Consider the following 16,211-nt stretch of genomic DNA (forward strand, 5'->3'; position numbering starts at 1 on the left):
CATTTTTACAAAATGATTTTGATATGATTGCAATTCTAATTGTAGAATGCAGTTAAAAATATATAAATTTCATATATTTCAGTCTTGCTGGCTGTAATCTCACTGCTAAGTCTTGTGAGAGTTTGTCATCAGCTCTTCAATCCTCATACTGTGTCCTGAGAGAGCTTGATCTGAGTAACAATGATGTGCAGGATTCAGGAGTGAAGCTGCTCTCTGATGGACTGAAGACTCCAAGCTGCCAGCTGCAGATACTCAGGTTGACTTTTACATTGAGCTATTCCTGGTGGTTCCATACTGGCTTTAAAACAACCCGTTTACTGTTGATGTGTGTCTGTAGATGATCTGACTGTGTGTGTCTGTAGGCTGTCAGGCTGTATGGTGACAGAGGAAGGCTGTGATTATGTGTCTTCAGCTCTGAGTTCAAACCCCTCACACCTGAGAGAGCTGGATCTGAGCTACAATCACCCAGGAGATTCAGGAGTCAAGCTGCTCTCTGAGAAACTGAATGATCCAAACTGCTCACTGCAGACACTTAAGTATGTGGGGTACAAGCTAAGAACTCAAATAATTGAAGTTTGAGCTTTTAAACAAACTTTGCTTCGAAAGTAAAATCATTAATTCTTCTTCTGGTTCTTCCGATCTCTGCATGTAACAATGAAATCCATATTTTAACTCGCAACATGTATTTGTACCATTTTCTTTATTGCAGTTTTTACATATTACTTTAAAGGGCAATATTTGCAGAAAGTGCTTGCTAAACTAAAACTAAAACATTGAGTATGTTAATTAGAATATATAAAATGGGTTATTAAGAATTTGAATATGGTAGAGATACCCATGTACTGTTATTTATTGGTTACAGAGTTACTGAATGCAAATAATTTACAACTAAATATTAAATAATTTGTTTTACAGTTATATGCATATATCAAATCCATTTTAGCTCCTTCGGCTGTTCACTAGGAGCTCATAAAGACTGCAGTATATTTCCTGTAAAGCTGTTTACAGGGGTATGAAGACATCAAGATATAAAAAATCTCAAGACATTGAAACATACGGCTCTGCCCATAACCAAAAGAAATATATTTGAAATATATTTTCAGAGTATATTTTGGAATATATGCAAATATTTGAAATTGGCCCAATAAATATATTTCACACTTAACATCATATATTTTTGTTATATTTCAGAATATATTTCAATGTATTTTTTTCTGTATGGGTCCCCAAAAGTGTCAAAAATAAATGTGGCATATATTCCAAATACATTGAAATATATTCTGAAATATAAAAAAAATATATATATGATGTTAAGTGTGAAATATATGTATTGGACCAATTTCAAATATTTGCATATATTCCAAAATATACTCTGAAAATATATTTCAAATATATTTATTTTGTGTATGGGTGTGAAGCTGCTTTGGAACAATATGTATTGAGAAATCTGCTGTACAAATAAATATGACTTGACTCTTTATATTAACAGTCTGTATGTGAATATCTATTCAAACTACTTACAATTTGTTTTGTCTGTATGTTTGTGTGTCTTTTTTAGTTTAGATCATGGAGGGCCCTTCAGGATAAAATCAGGACTACAAAAGTGTAGGTTCTTTTTCTGACAAACTCTTGCACATTTAATGAAACCAAATGAAATTAATAAACTTTTTATCTCTCTTCTTGTGTTCAGATGCCTGTGATCTTACAATGGATCCAAACACAGCAAACACTCATCTCATCCTGTCTGAAGAGAACAGAAAGATAGAATATGTGGAAGAGCATCAGCCGTATCCTGATCATCCAGAGAGATTTGCTGATATTCCTCAGGTACTGTGTCGAGAAGGTTTGAATGGACGCTGTTACTGGGAGGTTGAACGGACTGGCTGGGCTCGTGTAGCAGTGACCTATAAAGGAATCAGCAGGAAAGAAGAAACTGTCTGTAAGTTTGGATACAATGACAAATCATGGTGTCTTTTTTGCACTGGTAATGGATTCGCTGTCTGGCACAATAATGTGTGCAATCACATACCAACCCATGTACCAAAATCTAAGAGAGTTGGAGTGTATCTGGACGTGTCGGCTGGCACTCTGTCCTTCTACAGCATTTCTGACACACACACACTCACACACTTACACACATTCAACACCACATTCACTGAACCCCTCTGTGCTGGATTTAAGGTTTTTGAGTCCGAACTGTTTCTGTGTCAGATTTAACAACAAACACTTAAAATCCAAAGTAGACTGAGTGCAGATTTTATGGAGTACAGTTGTAACACTGAATGTTTCCTTTCTCATGCAAGTTGCTTACGGATGATTATTGTATATGCATGTTCACACTGGGATTGGGACAGTTCTCAGAAAGTAATTTTGTTATGATAAAAGCATCTAGTAAAAAAAAAAAAAAAATACAACTGTACTCAATCTACTCTGCTTAATCCTCTGTCAGTTTATTAGGTGCTGACATGTCATTGTATTTATCTATAACTTTTGATTGTAAAATGGCCTGGGAGGATGTTGTGAAAAACCAAGAATATACTATTATAAATGGCAAGTTTTAATATATGGTAACAAGTCACTAAACATTTCCACTCCCTCCACCCTGAATTTAATTTATTAATTGTCTGCAAGAATCATGCCACCACTTTGTAAAAACTATGTACAAATCATTGTGGATGTCTTATTTATTTACATTAATGTTAATTCACTTTAATCGACTTCATTCATTTATTTTATATTACTTTTAATTGTTAATTAAATTAAAATAGAATAGAATCAGCAATTAAAAGTAATTACTCTTATTCTCTCTAATTTGGCCTGAATCGGGGAGCAGATCACTGGATCACAGTGTCTCTCTCACTTCTTCTCTTATAGGACAGATGGAAGGGAGCTGAGAGGATTTTAAAACATAGAAATACAAAAAGGAACAGGGGTATTACTTTGCCTAATGGAAATTAAGCTCACATCAATAGGTTGTTAGTGCTTTCAAAATTTGTTGATGAAATAATGTAACCACATAGTAAATGAAAAATGTAGTACATGTAAAATGTAAAAATGTTGTAAAACATGAATGGTTAAAACACTATATTAAATAGAACAAATGTGAATTAAAGATCATACATGTCTTTATTGAGTCAGCACTGTCATGTCATTTTAATTTACAATACAATTTTAGACGTGCAGTTTGTTTCCTTTTATTAATTTAATAAATGTGGCACCTTATATACTGTTGGCCTGTTGTCAGCATAAAAAGTAATACATACAAATGTTCTTTTAAATTAATTCACTGTATGTCGTCTGTTTACAGTGAAACTGTTCTGCTAGAAATGTTTAAAGAGTGAGGGCATCGTTTCAGGGTTACGAACACACTGACTCTGACTGGCACTGTGTGTATGACAGTCTTTACTCTTCTAGAGATACTCTGTGTGAAGAAACTCCAGCAGCTTTCATCTCTTGACTGTAAAGAGGAGACAAACTATTTCATATGACACAAAAATACAGCAGAGGACATACAGAAGATGTTTGGAAATCAGAGAGATATTCAGCAGCTCTTCATGCTTCACATGTCAGAGAGTCTATAAGCGTCACATGAGGCCGGTGAAACCATAATAAGTAATAAGAGCTGTGGTTTGAGCAATGATTGAACAAGTCACTGAAAGTCACTGAGATCCTCCCGTTTTCTCAGGATTGTGTGTGTGAGACAAAAGCGAATTAACCAGTTCCTCCAAATGTACCGTTACTGCAATGTTTTTATTGCAAATATGCAGTGTTTTGTGTCCTGTATCCATCACACAGTTCAGTCTGACAAAACCCCAGATCAACCTATATGTACTTTCAGTTTGCTCAATAATTAATGAACTGTAAGAGGCATTCAATTAATTTGATCACTTTTGTTCCCATGCATGTTTTCAGTGAATATGACTTTATGTGTACACAATTTTATATGAATAAAGAAAGGAAGATGATATGAATGTTAACATTAGACATAGAGGTAACAACAGTGTTTTAGCAGCATTTGTCTGAACTCTATCAGACTGGACTGGATTGTGATTAGAATATCTTCGACCTCTGATGATCATCTAGTCGACTTAATATGTTGTTTCAAAATCTACATTTTTCACTGACCCCACTCAGTTACAGAGTGCTGGACTCATGCATTGTCAATATAAGATCTCAAACAAAAACTCACGCACATCTAGATGGAAATAACATCACAACATTTATTTCCATCAAGAGGTGCATCAGTTTTGGTCAGGATCTTATATTGACAATGTAAGAGTCCAGCACTCTGTAAAGTCTCCTCCAGCACATCCCAAAGACTTTCAATGAATTTAATTTCTGGACTCAGAGGAGCCGATTCATGTGTGAAAATGAATCTTCATGCTTCTCACAACCATTCTTTCACAATCTGAGCCTGATGAATCTTGACATTGTCATCCTGGAATATAGCCATGATGTGTCTTTCTACATGGTTGTATAAGACATGAAAAGCTACACACTTCATCCATTAGGGTTAGAAGAACTGATGTCAATAATTTATTATAAGAAATAAAGAAGTTATCATTTGCTAACAAACAAGTATTCATCACTTCAATGAGCTCATTGTTTCTGCATTAAATTATTACATAGTTTAATTAGCTAAGTGTGATTATGTATATGTACATTTATGAAATACACAACTTAGACAGTTTCCTCTGATAACAGATCACTCTAAGTTGTAATGTGGACTCATGCATTTTCTGTAAAGCTGCATTGAAACGATGTGTATTGTGAAAAGCGCTATACAAATAAACGTGAATTTAATTTAATTGAATTTAACATGCTAGAAACATAATGATCACTGTGATAATTATCAAATCATAGACTCTTAAGCATTTGACTATTTAAATCCAAACAGCGATTATATTGTTTGGCCGGGCAGTGTGTGTATAAAACAAAGTTCTAATCTGTGGCGACTCAGTCTGTCTTGTGTAGCCTCAAAACAGGTAGAATCAGAAATCATCAGGGGTTATTTTACAGAATAATGACAATACACTCAAGAATAATGAAACTGAGATGTATTTATTTGGGTTCCCACTTATATAAACATTATGATCAATGAAAGAGCAGATATACAAGCTAAACAAGCCTTAAGAAACAGAAAAAATAGATACTGACATTAGTCTCTGAAGATCGGAAGGAAACATCATTGAATGGAAAGGAATTGTTAAAGAGTGGCAACAGTGGCACCGGGAATATAACGATGAAGGTGAATTATTCAGAATAGAGTTGGCATTGTAAGAGATAGTAAGAGAAGAAAGAAACATGAAAGAGGAAATGATCATGACAAAGTTAAGAATATGACATCATAAATTGAATTGAACACTTCACATTATAGGGAATCATTCCGGGAAAAACTGGCTTTTGTGACCATTGTTAAAGAAACTGTAATATATGTGCATGATATATGTGCATGTTATTTGCAAGAAATAAAAAAATAAATAGGAATAACAATATGTGGAGTAAAGAACACACTGAATGCAGGAGGAGTGGACAAGGCAGAAGATAACTGAACTGCTTCCTTACAAATATAGGAATAATGGAGAGTCTATGACATGCTGCTTTGTATAGGTCTGAGTTAAATAACTCCAGAAGATGGCAGTAGTGCAACACTCAAGCTTCAATCTGCGTTAAAAACTCAAAGAAGAAGAAGAAGAATATTCTGTTTCGTCAATCACAAAAATCCAATCAGCACGAAGCATGAACACACTAGTGTTTGTACACATTTATCCTCCATTAGCGACACAAACAGATGTTGTTCCTTGCCAAGATACAACTTAGATTCGTACTTTGTTTTTGACTTCGCTGCCTTATGGCCCTGACACTAAACAAGTTGTTATATAAGACAGCCTACATTTCCTTTAATAACAAACATTAAACAAATGGTTATGCAGAGGTGCCTTTAAAAAAATTGCCATTATGCCAAATGATGGAGATATATACAAAATGATGATTCATTTACACTAAAAGGAACTGTGGAATATAAACATCTTTTCTGGCGTTCAGTCACTGAATATATATATATATATATATATATATATATATATATATATATATATATATATATATATATATATATATATATATATATATATATCCATCACTGAGTGTTAATTGCATCAATTCCAACAGATGTATTTTTATACAGCAGTGGGTGAGTCCTTGACTCTTGTGTGCTGTTTCATACAAGCCTGTATTTCAAAGATCATGTGGTAAATCTATACAATAAGGTCTTAACATTAGTTAATGCATTAGCTAACGCAAACTAACAATGAACAATATATTATTACAGCATTTAATAACCTTTATTAATGTTAGTTAATAAAAAAATGTCAATTTCATTTAGTTCACAGTGCATTAAGGCCATCTAGTGGCAATAGTCATGAAAATGCCATGTTATATTAGTTTTCCACAAGAGGTCGGTATTATTTTTAACTGAAATGTGCATCTATTGTTATTTTGTATTTAAATACACCATAATATTATTTTACTAAAATATCCAAAAACCACTAAAACAGTGTTATATATTTTGTTGACTTGTGTACTTACATTATCCCAAATGTTTCAATCAATCCGCAAAAATTAGCTATTTTAACCAGTGTAACGGCCCGTGTCATTGTGTCGCCTGTCAATGATGTCATATCACTAATTACTAATCACAACATTAATGTGTCTGAGATGTGAGCAAATGTATTTTTTTTCTTTTTATTTCTTCTAAAAAGCTAAACAGAACCAAGAGTAAAAATGGTCAGTGTTAGTTTAGACTAGTGCCATAGTTTATTCACTCTGCTGTAACCCAGGCTTGACATTAACACTCGCCAACCTGCCAAATGCGGGTGTATTTCAGCACTGGCGTGTAATGCAGACATTCCTACTAGCCACTTTGGCAGGTTGAATTTTATATATAATATATACATTTTTCAGATGTAGTCTTTTAAAAAGGCATAATAATAATAATAAACTAAGTGCAAAATTATAAACTATGTGCAATGTAATATGGTCGAAAATTGATTTTTCGATACATATCGATACTGAAATATCTGAAACGCTTCCAATACTCATTTTCCGCAGAACAGACACATGATATCATCTGTGCTTTCTCTCTCTCTCATATCTCCGACAGTGAGTTACACACAAACCCGCCTCCACTCACTCACTCGTTTCATTTGCTCCGGATGAATATTGTTGGCGTTACAGGGCTTGAGTTTCAGTTTGGGATTATGCTCTTTTTCACTGCTTTCTGCACTTAAACAGTCAAATACACTTATTAGACTGTTCATATTTGAAAATGTGAACAGGTGTAGTATACTTTTTTTGTGTGAAAATGTGAAACTTTATTATATTTTTGAGATAAATTAAACAAGTTTGAATTTTGAGGGGCTCACGTTTCTCACAGTCACACCCACAAGAAGAGAAACTCTCGAATATACCGGATCATTCAGTAGTAAAAACTATCCCAGGAACTGTAAGCAAACCTGTGGTTCCTCTTCGACCTCTAATGATCATGTAGCGCCTCCTTCTGGACAAAGACGGTCAGATAAACAAATAGATTTGTGTAAGTAAGAGATAACAAGAGCTGATCTATTTATGATGAAAATGAAAGTGTAAAGTTAGACTCCAAAAACTGTTTGAACTTTGTCTCTTTTGATATGCACTATGTTTCATCGATGAGGTCTATAACACCTAGTGTTCATTATTGTCACCATTGCCATTCATCTCAATAGTTGCTTGACTGGAATGTGTCCTGCTCGCTGCCATCTTTGCTCATGGGTCTCTGAGGTGCTTCAGAGAAATGTGTTTCCTGTTTAAGTTGCAAAAAATAATTATGTTATGTAGTCAAATCAATTTTGCTGAAAGATTTGATACCTCACAGTGTAACAGCAAAATCGGTCACCTTTGCAGGACAAAATAAGTTGAACATGAGTTATTAATTCTACTAAAGATCATGCGGTCTACTTCAGATTCATGTTGCTGCGTCAGACACATCAGCTTTCTTTGTTTCACACAATTATGAACTCAGCAACAAATCATAAGAGCATATACTGAGTCAGACACTGTAGTTGGACCACAGGCCATAAAGATAGGAATAAAAACAAAACATGTTGTCAGTTGGTGCCACAATTTGTTGTAGGCACAATATGAATCTGAGGTATATATGGGCTCTATATATGGATTGTCCATGTGTTCAATTAGCCCCAGTATGGACAAACCCATGTAGGGCTCATTTCTCAAGCCCATATTGTGCCTATATTCACCCCACCAAAAAACAAAATCTCAGTAAAAAACTTCTTATCGGAGTTTGATTACTCATCTAGACCTCAATATAACCTAAAATAACTCAAACTGTGCACATACAGCGTATAGTTTGTACTTTGTCTTGTGCCCCTGTCACTGACTTGAAGTCCCTGTACAAATGTTTATGTAAGACATTTTCAACGTGTCCACACATCATTTTTATAATATTTCCTTTAGTAACGAAAACAAATATGGTTATCTGGAGTGTGACTTTTGAGAACTACAATCTTGGCTGACATTAAATATGAGAGGAGGACATAATATGCATCCAATGGTGATTAATTTACACTGAACAGAACCCAAACTTTACATTACGGAGTATAATGACTGGATTCATTCACTGAATAGAGTTTTTTATTGTGTCATTACATGTTAACCGTATCAAGCCAATTTTTTTTTATATATAAGTTTATATATAGTGCATTTTAACATGTTTACTGCTGAGTTCAGTAAATCTACCGCACTGAAAACAATGAGGAATGGGGAAACAACATGAAAATTTCTGTGGTTATGCAATTTTCTGGCAGGCTGTAATATTCTCCCATAGCAAACTGTCATATTTTGGTTAATTATCAATTACAACTTATATTATATTATATTATATTATATTATATTATATTATATTATATTATATTATATTATATTATATTATATTATAGTCATTTGATAGTGATTTCTACTTAATTCACAGATGATGTAGTGATTTTTGATCACGTGTCACTTCAGGTGTGGTTATGAGTGTATCAGATGACCCCTCGCCCTTTGCAATACGGGGAACCAGTCAGGAATAATATCTTAACAGTTTAAGACAAGTCCAAAAGAGCTGTTAGATCATTTACAATTAATGTAATCTAGAGGGAGTTGATCAGCTGATTTATCTGAAGGATTTGTGAGAGTCTGGACAACTAGTAGAGTGTTTGATCTTCAACACAATCAAGACACAGGTTTAATCAAATTAATGAAATTTATTAATAGTAGATATGAAAGAGTAAATACCACAATGATTAATAATGCTAATAATGAATATACACTGCTAAATGATTATAAACTAATAACCAAAAAGAAAAGTACTGAATTAAACAAAACAAAACAAAACAAATAAATGATGTGAACAGAGAACGGATACATGCAATGCTGTTGAACTGAATGTAGTAATGGAGGAGAATTATATGGGAATGCTTCTTATGGGAAACCACATAATGGCTCTGGCAAAATGGGGATAAATGAATGAATCATTAATGAATTGAAAATGAATTTATCATTAAACAAACAATATACCTATTATTTGTAACCAGATGACCTCAGGAAACTGTTATCTAAGCTGTTATCTGAAGTAGACCGTATGATCTTTATCTAAGTTGCTGCAAATTTGCTGCAGTAATAAACTACAGCCAAGGTCTCCAGAAACAGGTTTGGTAAGTTTATATGTCTGTTCCACACAGTCGGTGATCAGTCCGGCATTAGAGACGTCCTACACTGGTGATGTGGGATGCGTGAAGGGAGTAGAGTTGCCATCTTGTAGTCAATGCTAAGCTGGACTGGAGGATGCTGAACTTAAGTTGCACCAAGAGTGTCCTTAAAGACTGTACCGAGCATCTGGGTTAGTTGGATCTTCACAGGGTCTTTTGCAGACTGGCTGTGTCACTGAGGAGCCGTGTGGGACAGGCAGTGTCTGCCGAAGCAGAGGTCCTTTCTGCACTGCTGGAGGGGTCGTAAGGGTTAGTCAACAATCTTGTAGTCTCTTTCCTCATCAGGTCAGAAACTCAGGATGTGGTGTGTCTGTTAGTGTCTCCTTCCCAGTCGAGTTGGAAATGTAGAACAAGGGTGTGTCTACCCGGGGGACATATTACCCTTTCTGATGAGGAGGAGATTGAAATCTGGCGCCTTTCCAATCCTGGAATGGATTGACCACTGGTGTCTGAAGTAGCCGTAACGGTGTTGCCCAACCTAGTGTGGAACTCATTTGCATTGCTTAAAATACAGCGTTAAAACAGTGTCTTTAGGGTTTGCCCATGCATTATTTCTTTACCAAACCTCTTTCAAATTATTAAAGGCATTGTATGGAACAGATAAAGACCAAACACGATAAGAAGCGGTCAAGTCATCGTCCATGCATTCGTTTATCTGGTTTATCTGTTAAATCTGACCCGTGAATGGTTGTGTTAACAGTCAATGATAAGAAGAGAAGTCCTCTCCTTGCCCTGTAAGTTTTCTTATCATTTTATCTGATGTTGCCAAACAGTTGTTTATGTTTATTCACTGAGGATCTAATCAGTGTGGCACATTTTCATCCACACCAACAGTTAGAGAGGGATCCTGCATACCATCCTAACTTAATATGTTCACCACATTATATTATATTATATTATATTATATTATATTATATTATATTATATTATATTATATTATATTATATTAAAATATACCATTCTAACGAGTTCCAGAAGCTTTAAAATCCTTTAGTGTGAGATCAAATTAACATTGTGTCCTGCTGTCTGATTTAATTCAGATTTAATTTTGTGCTTCATTTTTTCACAATTCCCATAGCCTACTTCACACTGGAAGTTGCTGTTTTCACTGAGGATAAAAGCAGAAGTGGGCATGTACAGAATTCATTGCATTTAATCAGATAAAAGTTGGTTTAACAGAATATAAAATGTTTGTCTTTAGGAGATCATGGAAGTCATTTTTATCACTGATGCATTTTGATTTATTGGCTAGCTTGCTGTTTATTTCCCACTAACTGCACATGTGCTGCACTGTTTGTGAATTGGGGTTATATGCAGTTTATACAGGTGTTCAGCGCTACATTATCCTTTTCATTTTTGAATATTTGATTTAAATGGTGTTTGCAGTAACACATTAAATAAGTGCAATTTGTATGTCTTTAATTAAACTTATTCTGAATAGCTTGTGTTTTGCTTTTCATTGCTTATGGTGTGAGAGGGTTAAAACAAAACACATGGTAAATGTGAAGGTTACCAGCATCTTTCCTTTTTCAAAACATGTTTTTATTGGACACTGTTCTGCTTTTGCACTGTTCTGCAATTACTTCATGACACTCCTCCTTGAACTCTGAGTAAAGCAGGTGTAACCAGTAGAACAGCTAAAACTGAAAGCAGAAACATACAAGAGCTTCACATTGGAAAGGAAAGAGGCTGAAAAAGCAGCATAAACCAGCAGGATATTTTCATGGTAAGTACAAGTTTAAAGCAAATGGCTCTTCTGCTGTCTTGTGTCTTTCTATGGATAAATTATGTGAATTTTCCTAATTTATAAAGTATATTGACAGGACTAATAGCTTTCTGGATAGAAAGAAGAGTGACGCTGCTTTTAAAATGAGTCTCAATGAGAAAACAGAGGAGGGGTGTTCTCAGTCCCAGAGATCTCCTGAACCCAGCTGTGTGTCTATGAAGAGTGACAGATCCATGGAGTATCCTCTTGACCTCAGTGATAAACCAGTGACCACTGATACTATGTGAGTATAAACTATATAAAGTATTTTAACTGCTAACATATTAGCTCAAGTGTAAACATTCATTACAAAATATACACAGATGGATTACATTTTCTAACTTAAATTTTCATTCTGTATAAATATCAAATCACTGGAAGAGCCCCAATTATATCTAGTGAAACCAATATATGTCATTATGCATTGTGAGAATTAACAACAAATATTTGAGTCATTACCAGAGATGGAGACTTCTGAACATGACCTACTCGGTAACACTTTATTTTGATAGTCCGTTTGTTGAGACTTTACTAGTTATTAGTAGCCATTCAGTAGCTTGTCAACAGTGCATCAGTTGACATTCAACAACACTGTTTCAACAGACAAGTAACATACGTTCAACTGACTGCCTATAGACTATGAGGTACAATTCAAGTGTTAATCTACAGATTTTACGAAAAAGTGCCTGTTGACTGTCAATGTTATTTTGCAACAGGTTATTAACCAATTGTCGACTAACTTTCAATTGTCAACTAACTTTCTGTAGATTGAGTACCAACAACTCAAGATCAATCTGTCAGTTAAAAGTCAACAGTCATGTCAGCATATGAAGTATATGATACTGTATATCCTACTCAAGGGGTCTCATATGCATCAAATTAATGATTATTTTAGCCGATTTAAAAATGTTTTTAAAAAATTGTTAACCATTTGTAGATAATCTGTTGATTGTCAACTAAAGATTAGATCTGTTGCTTGTCAACAAATAAATTGTTTATGATCAGTAGACTATTAATAGACATTATCCACTAAGTGTTAGTAGATACATTTTAGGACTATCTAATTAAAGTGAAAAACAGTTTATATCAGTAGAAAGTCTATAACCTATAAACAGATTGAAAACATACTTTTTTGTACGTTTGAATAGATGCTGAAACGTATGATACAGACATGTCTGCAACGTAGAATTATTACGAATTCACAGCTACAAAACGTTTACGAATCAAAGATATCTGTATCATTTCCCTTATACTGTTTTATAGATAAATGTAAGTTCCCTTAACCCTACTCCCAAACCTAAATATAAATTACTCATTTTATACAGAATAAAACACTTTATGGACAGAGATGTGTAGGGAAATGCCAGACGGCGCGCGCGCTTCTGCATTTCAATGTTGTTTCAACTGAAACACGGCATGCTGCAATCTGTGACGAAGCAGGCGAGAGCCAATGAGCGTTTGATATCACTGCCGTAAAACATGTCGTAACGCTTCTTGAGGGCGCAATTTTTGAATTTAAATTCATCACGAGCGCGGCCCTGCGCGGGATTTGACATTTACGGTCTCTGCTGAGAATGGAGATGTAGACCGCTGGATGTGGAGGAAGGGCTGAATTTGGATCTGTTTCTTGCTTGCGTATGGATTATAAAGATTTGGATTACATCTAACGTTACGTTAGCTAATAAAAATTATGTATTTTGTTAATTTATATTGTGTTTTGGTGTATTATGGTTCTATAGGAGAAAACGCCTTTTGTGTCTCACCGTAACGTTAAATAAACTAAATGTTACAAAATGGTTAAACGATTAAAGAAGGTATTGTTAAGGGTTTAAACTATAGTCTTGTCTGTTAATCCTCTGAAGCGAGTTTGCAGCAGGAACAGAGATTATTTCTTAAATGAGTAACTGTTATAACGTTAAACTGCATTTAATAAATGTGATTTTCTGTAAAACTTACTGTCATGAAAGGCTAAATGTATTAGTTAATAATTATTGTTATTTGTTGTTTATAACTTTTGATCTTGGCCTCGGGCATTTGAAATGATGTAGACTATTGAGAGTTTTCTCATTTGGAATGCTCAATATATATTTTTTCACATAATCAGATGGTTCAGATGTGATTGTGATATCCTAGTAAATAATGGGTTGTATTATTTTTTATTTAATAAAAGTGATTTTTTTTTTTCTATGATGTGCTGGCCATAGTGTTTGTTCTACATCAGTCAGGTTAGGTATGCAATCTGTTGATAGGTTATAGACTTTCTACTGATATCAACTGTCTTTCACTTTAATTAGATAGTCCTAAAAGATATCTACTAACACTTAGTGGATAATGTCTATTAATAGTCAACTGATCATAAACAATATATTAATCTGTTGATAGGTTATAGACTTTCTACTGATATAAACTGTTTTTTACTTTAATTAGATAGTCCTAAAATATATCTACTAACGCTTAGTTGAGAATGTCTATTAATAGTCTACTGATCATAAACAATTTCTTTGTTGACAAGCAACAAATAAGCAACTACATGTAATCTTTAGTTGACTATCAACAGATTATCTACAAATGGTTAAAACATTTTTTAATCAGCTAAAATAATTATTAATTTGATGCATATGAGACCCCTTGAGTAGGATATACAGTATCATATACTTCATATGCTGACATGACTGTTGACATTTAACTGACAGATTGATCTTGAGTTGTTGGTACTCAATCTACAGAAAGTTAGTTGACAATTGAAAGTTAGTCGACAATTGGTTAATAACCTGTTGCAAAATAACATTGACAGTCAACAGGCACTTTTTCGTAAAATCTGTAGATTAACACTTGAATTGTACCTTATAGTCTATAGGCAGTCAGTTGAACGTATGTTACTTGTCAGTTGAAACAGTGTTGTTGAATGTCAACTGATGCACTGTTGACAAGCTACTGAATGGCTACTAATAACTAGTATAGTCTTAACAAACGGACTATCAAAATAAAGTGTTACCAAATACTCAACCATCAATGTCATGTAATTCTTTAGATGTGCAGGTTATTATATGCCTACAGTACATCATTAATCTACAGTAGGCCTACCTGTATATAGGCAGAGTTGGAAAGTATAACTATTCATTGCTGACAAGTCAATATTTCACTGTAATGGTACTGTTATTGGTATAAATACTATAAATCATAGTGCTATTAGGCTATGAAAACAAATATAGGGAATGCATCTGTATACAGTAGGCAATGCTATACATTATGTGCAAAAATTTTTATAAAATATAAACAGTACGTTTTAAAACAAAAACTGATTGCTTACTATTTTAAAGCAGAAGTTAAAATCAGAAGTACTAAATCAGGAATTACCTGTAAAATAACAGTTTTCAGTTTATTTATATAATGTTATTTTACTTTAATTTTATTTATTTTCTGCTGCCATTCATTCAACCGTTTTATCACTTAAAGGGATAGTTCACCCAAAAACTAAAATTACCCCATGATTTACTCATGGTTTATGACTTTCTTCTTTGAGGTGTTTTCTGGGCCCTGGAGGTGTTCTGACATGCCCTGACATTTGTGATTATTTCTGTTAATTATAACATTTTCATGGCTAAAGTCTGATTACACTGTATTCAGAACAAACTCTGCTACAATAATATGTGAGTATCATGTACATAACATTTTGTAGTTATAAGAAAATCATGTTTTTGCGTAGTTTGTGAAATTTCTGTCTCTGAAATAGGGCCATAAAACCCATACTGAATATTTGTATATATTTGTATATATTTGTATCTTGTAGCCTACACTGTAAAACATTGCTGTTAAAAAACAGCTAAATTCTGACAGTAACATACCATTTTTCATTAAAATAGCAATATATCATAGAAAACAATGCATTCTGGGTAATATTTGTCAGTTTCGAGAAAATAGTCTCAAAGTCGAATATCCTCATTCACAATTCCCAACATTAGTTCACAAATATAGTCCACTTGACAGAGTGAATGAGAAGAAGTGAGTGAATTCAGACACTGATGAACACCTGATAAGCAGAATCACTGAAAGTCGACATGAAATCAAAATTGACCCTAATTACTTTGTTAGCGCATATTACTAGTCTTGTGGTGAACAATTAATCCGTGCAAGTTAATACACAGAAAAAACAGTTTGCTGTGGTAATCTTTAATCAAAATCTGAAAAGTGACTTCCGGTCTGGAATGACGTTCCTTTTCTGATGACGTCAGTTTGACGGCTTGGGTTGAAAACGCTTAACCTGTTAAGCTGCAGCCCCACTTTTGAAAAATCCCCAGAAATGACATACCCAAACTGAAACACATACAGTTCATGAACCCTTTGTACTAAAAGCACAAGTATGATCTCATTTGAAAGCTGACACCTGGTAGTTTATTGTAAATTAGGGATGGGCATGATTAATCGACGATCGATAATTGATCGTTAAGAATTTCGTCGATCACGTTTATTTGTTATCGATTAAACTAATGCAGGTTGCGTTGCGTAGTGTGAGTCTTGAAGCAATGGAATTAATTTTAGCGCGGAGGTACCTGTGCATCCCGGCAACGTCAGTCCCCTCAGAGCGGGTGTTTTCGGCGGCTGGACTGGCTGTCACCAGGTTGCGGTCGCGTCTGATCCCAGAT

At 34.3% G+C, this 16,211-nt stretch overlaps 2 protein-coding genes across 5 annotated transcripts in view; one reads left to right on the top strand and one right to left on the bottom strand.

Moving 5' to 3' along the window:
* LOC309495384 (NACHT, LRR and PYD domains-containing protein 3-like) overlaps nucleotides 1-16,211 on the bottom strand; it is a 211,012-nt gene that overhangs the window by 170,977 nt on the left and 23,824 nt on the right. The window lies entirely within an intron of this gene.
* Nucleotides 1-16,211, top strand: part of LOC309495382 (NLR family CARD domain-containing protein 3-like) — a 76,976-nt gene that overhangs the window by 4,032 nt on the left and 56,733 nt on the right. Inside the window, exons 4-7 of one of the 4 annotated variants that reach the window (XM_082165086.1) lie at nucleotides 83-256; nucleotides 363-536; nucleotides 1,559-1,605; nucleotides 1,691-4,111. In XM_082165086.1, the coding sequence (XP_082021212.1) occupies nucleotides 83-256; nucleotides 363-536; nucleotides 1,559-1,605; nucleotides 1,691-2,217 (922 nt within the window). In that variant the 3' untranslated portion in view covers nucleotides 2,218-4,111. Of the gene's footprint in view, nucleotides 1-82; nucleotides 257-362; nucleotides 537-1,558; nucleotides 1,606-1,690; nucleotides 4,112-11,626; nucleotides 11,790-16,211 lie in introns of those variants that run through there. The other 3 variants (XR_014204644.1, XR_014204643.1, XM_082165088.1) reach the window with 3 other exon arrangements.

This window comes from Leuciscus leuciscus, assembly GCF_965113295.1.
Source record: "Leuciscus leuciscus genome assembly, chromosome: 3".
NCBI classification, from domain to species: domain Eukaryota; kingdom Metazoa; phylum Chordata; class Actinopteri; order Cypriniformes; family Leuciscidae; genus Leuciscus; species Leuciscus leuciscus.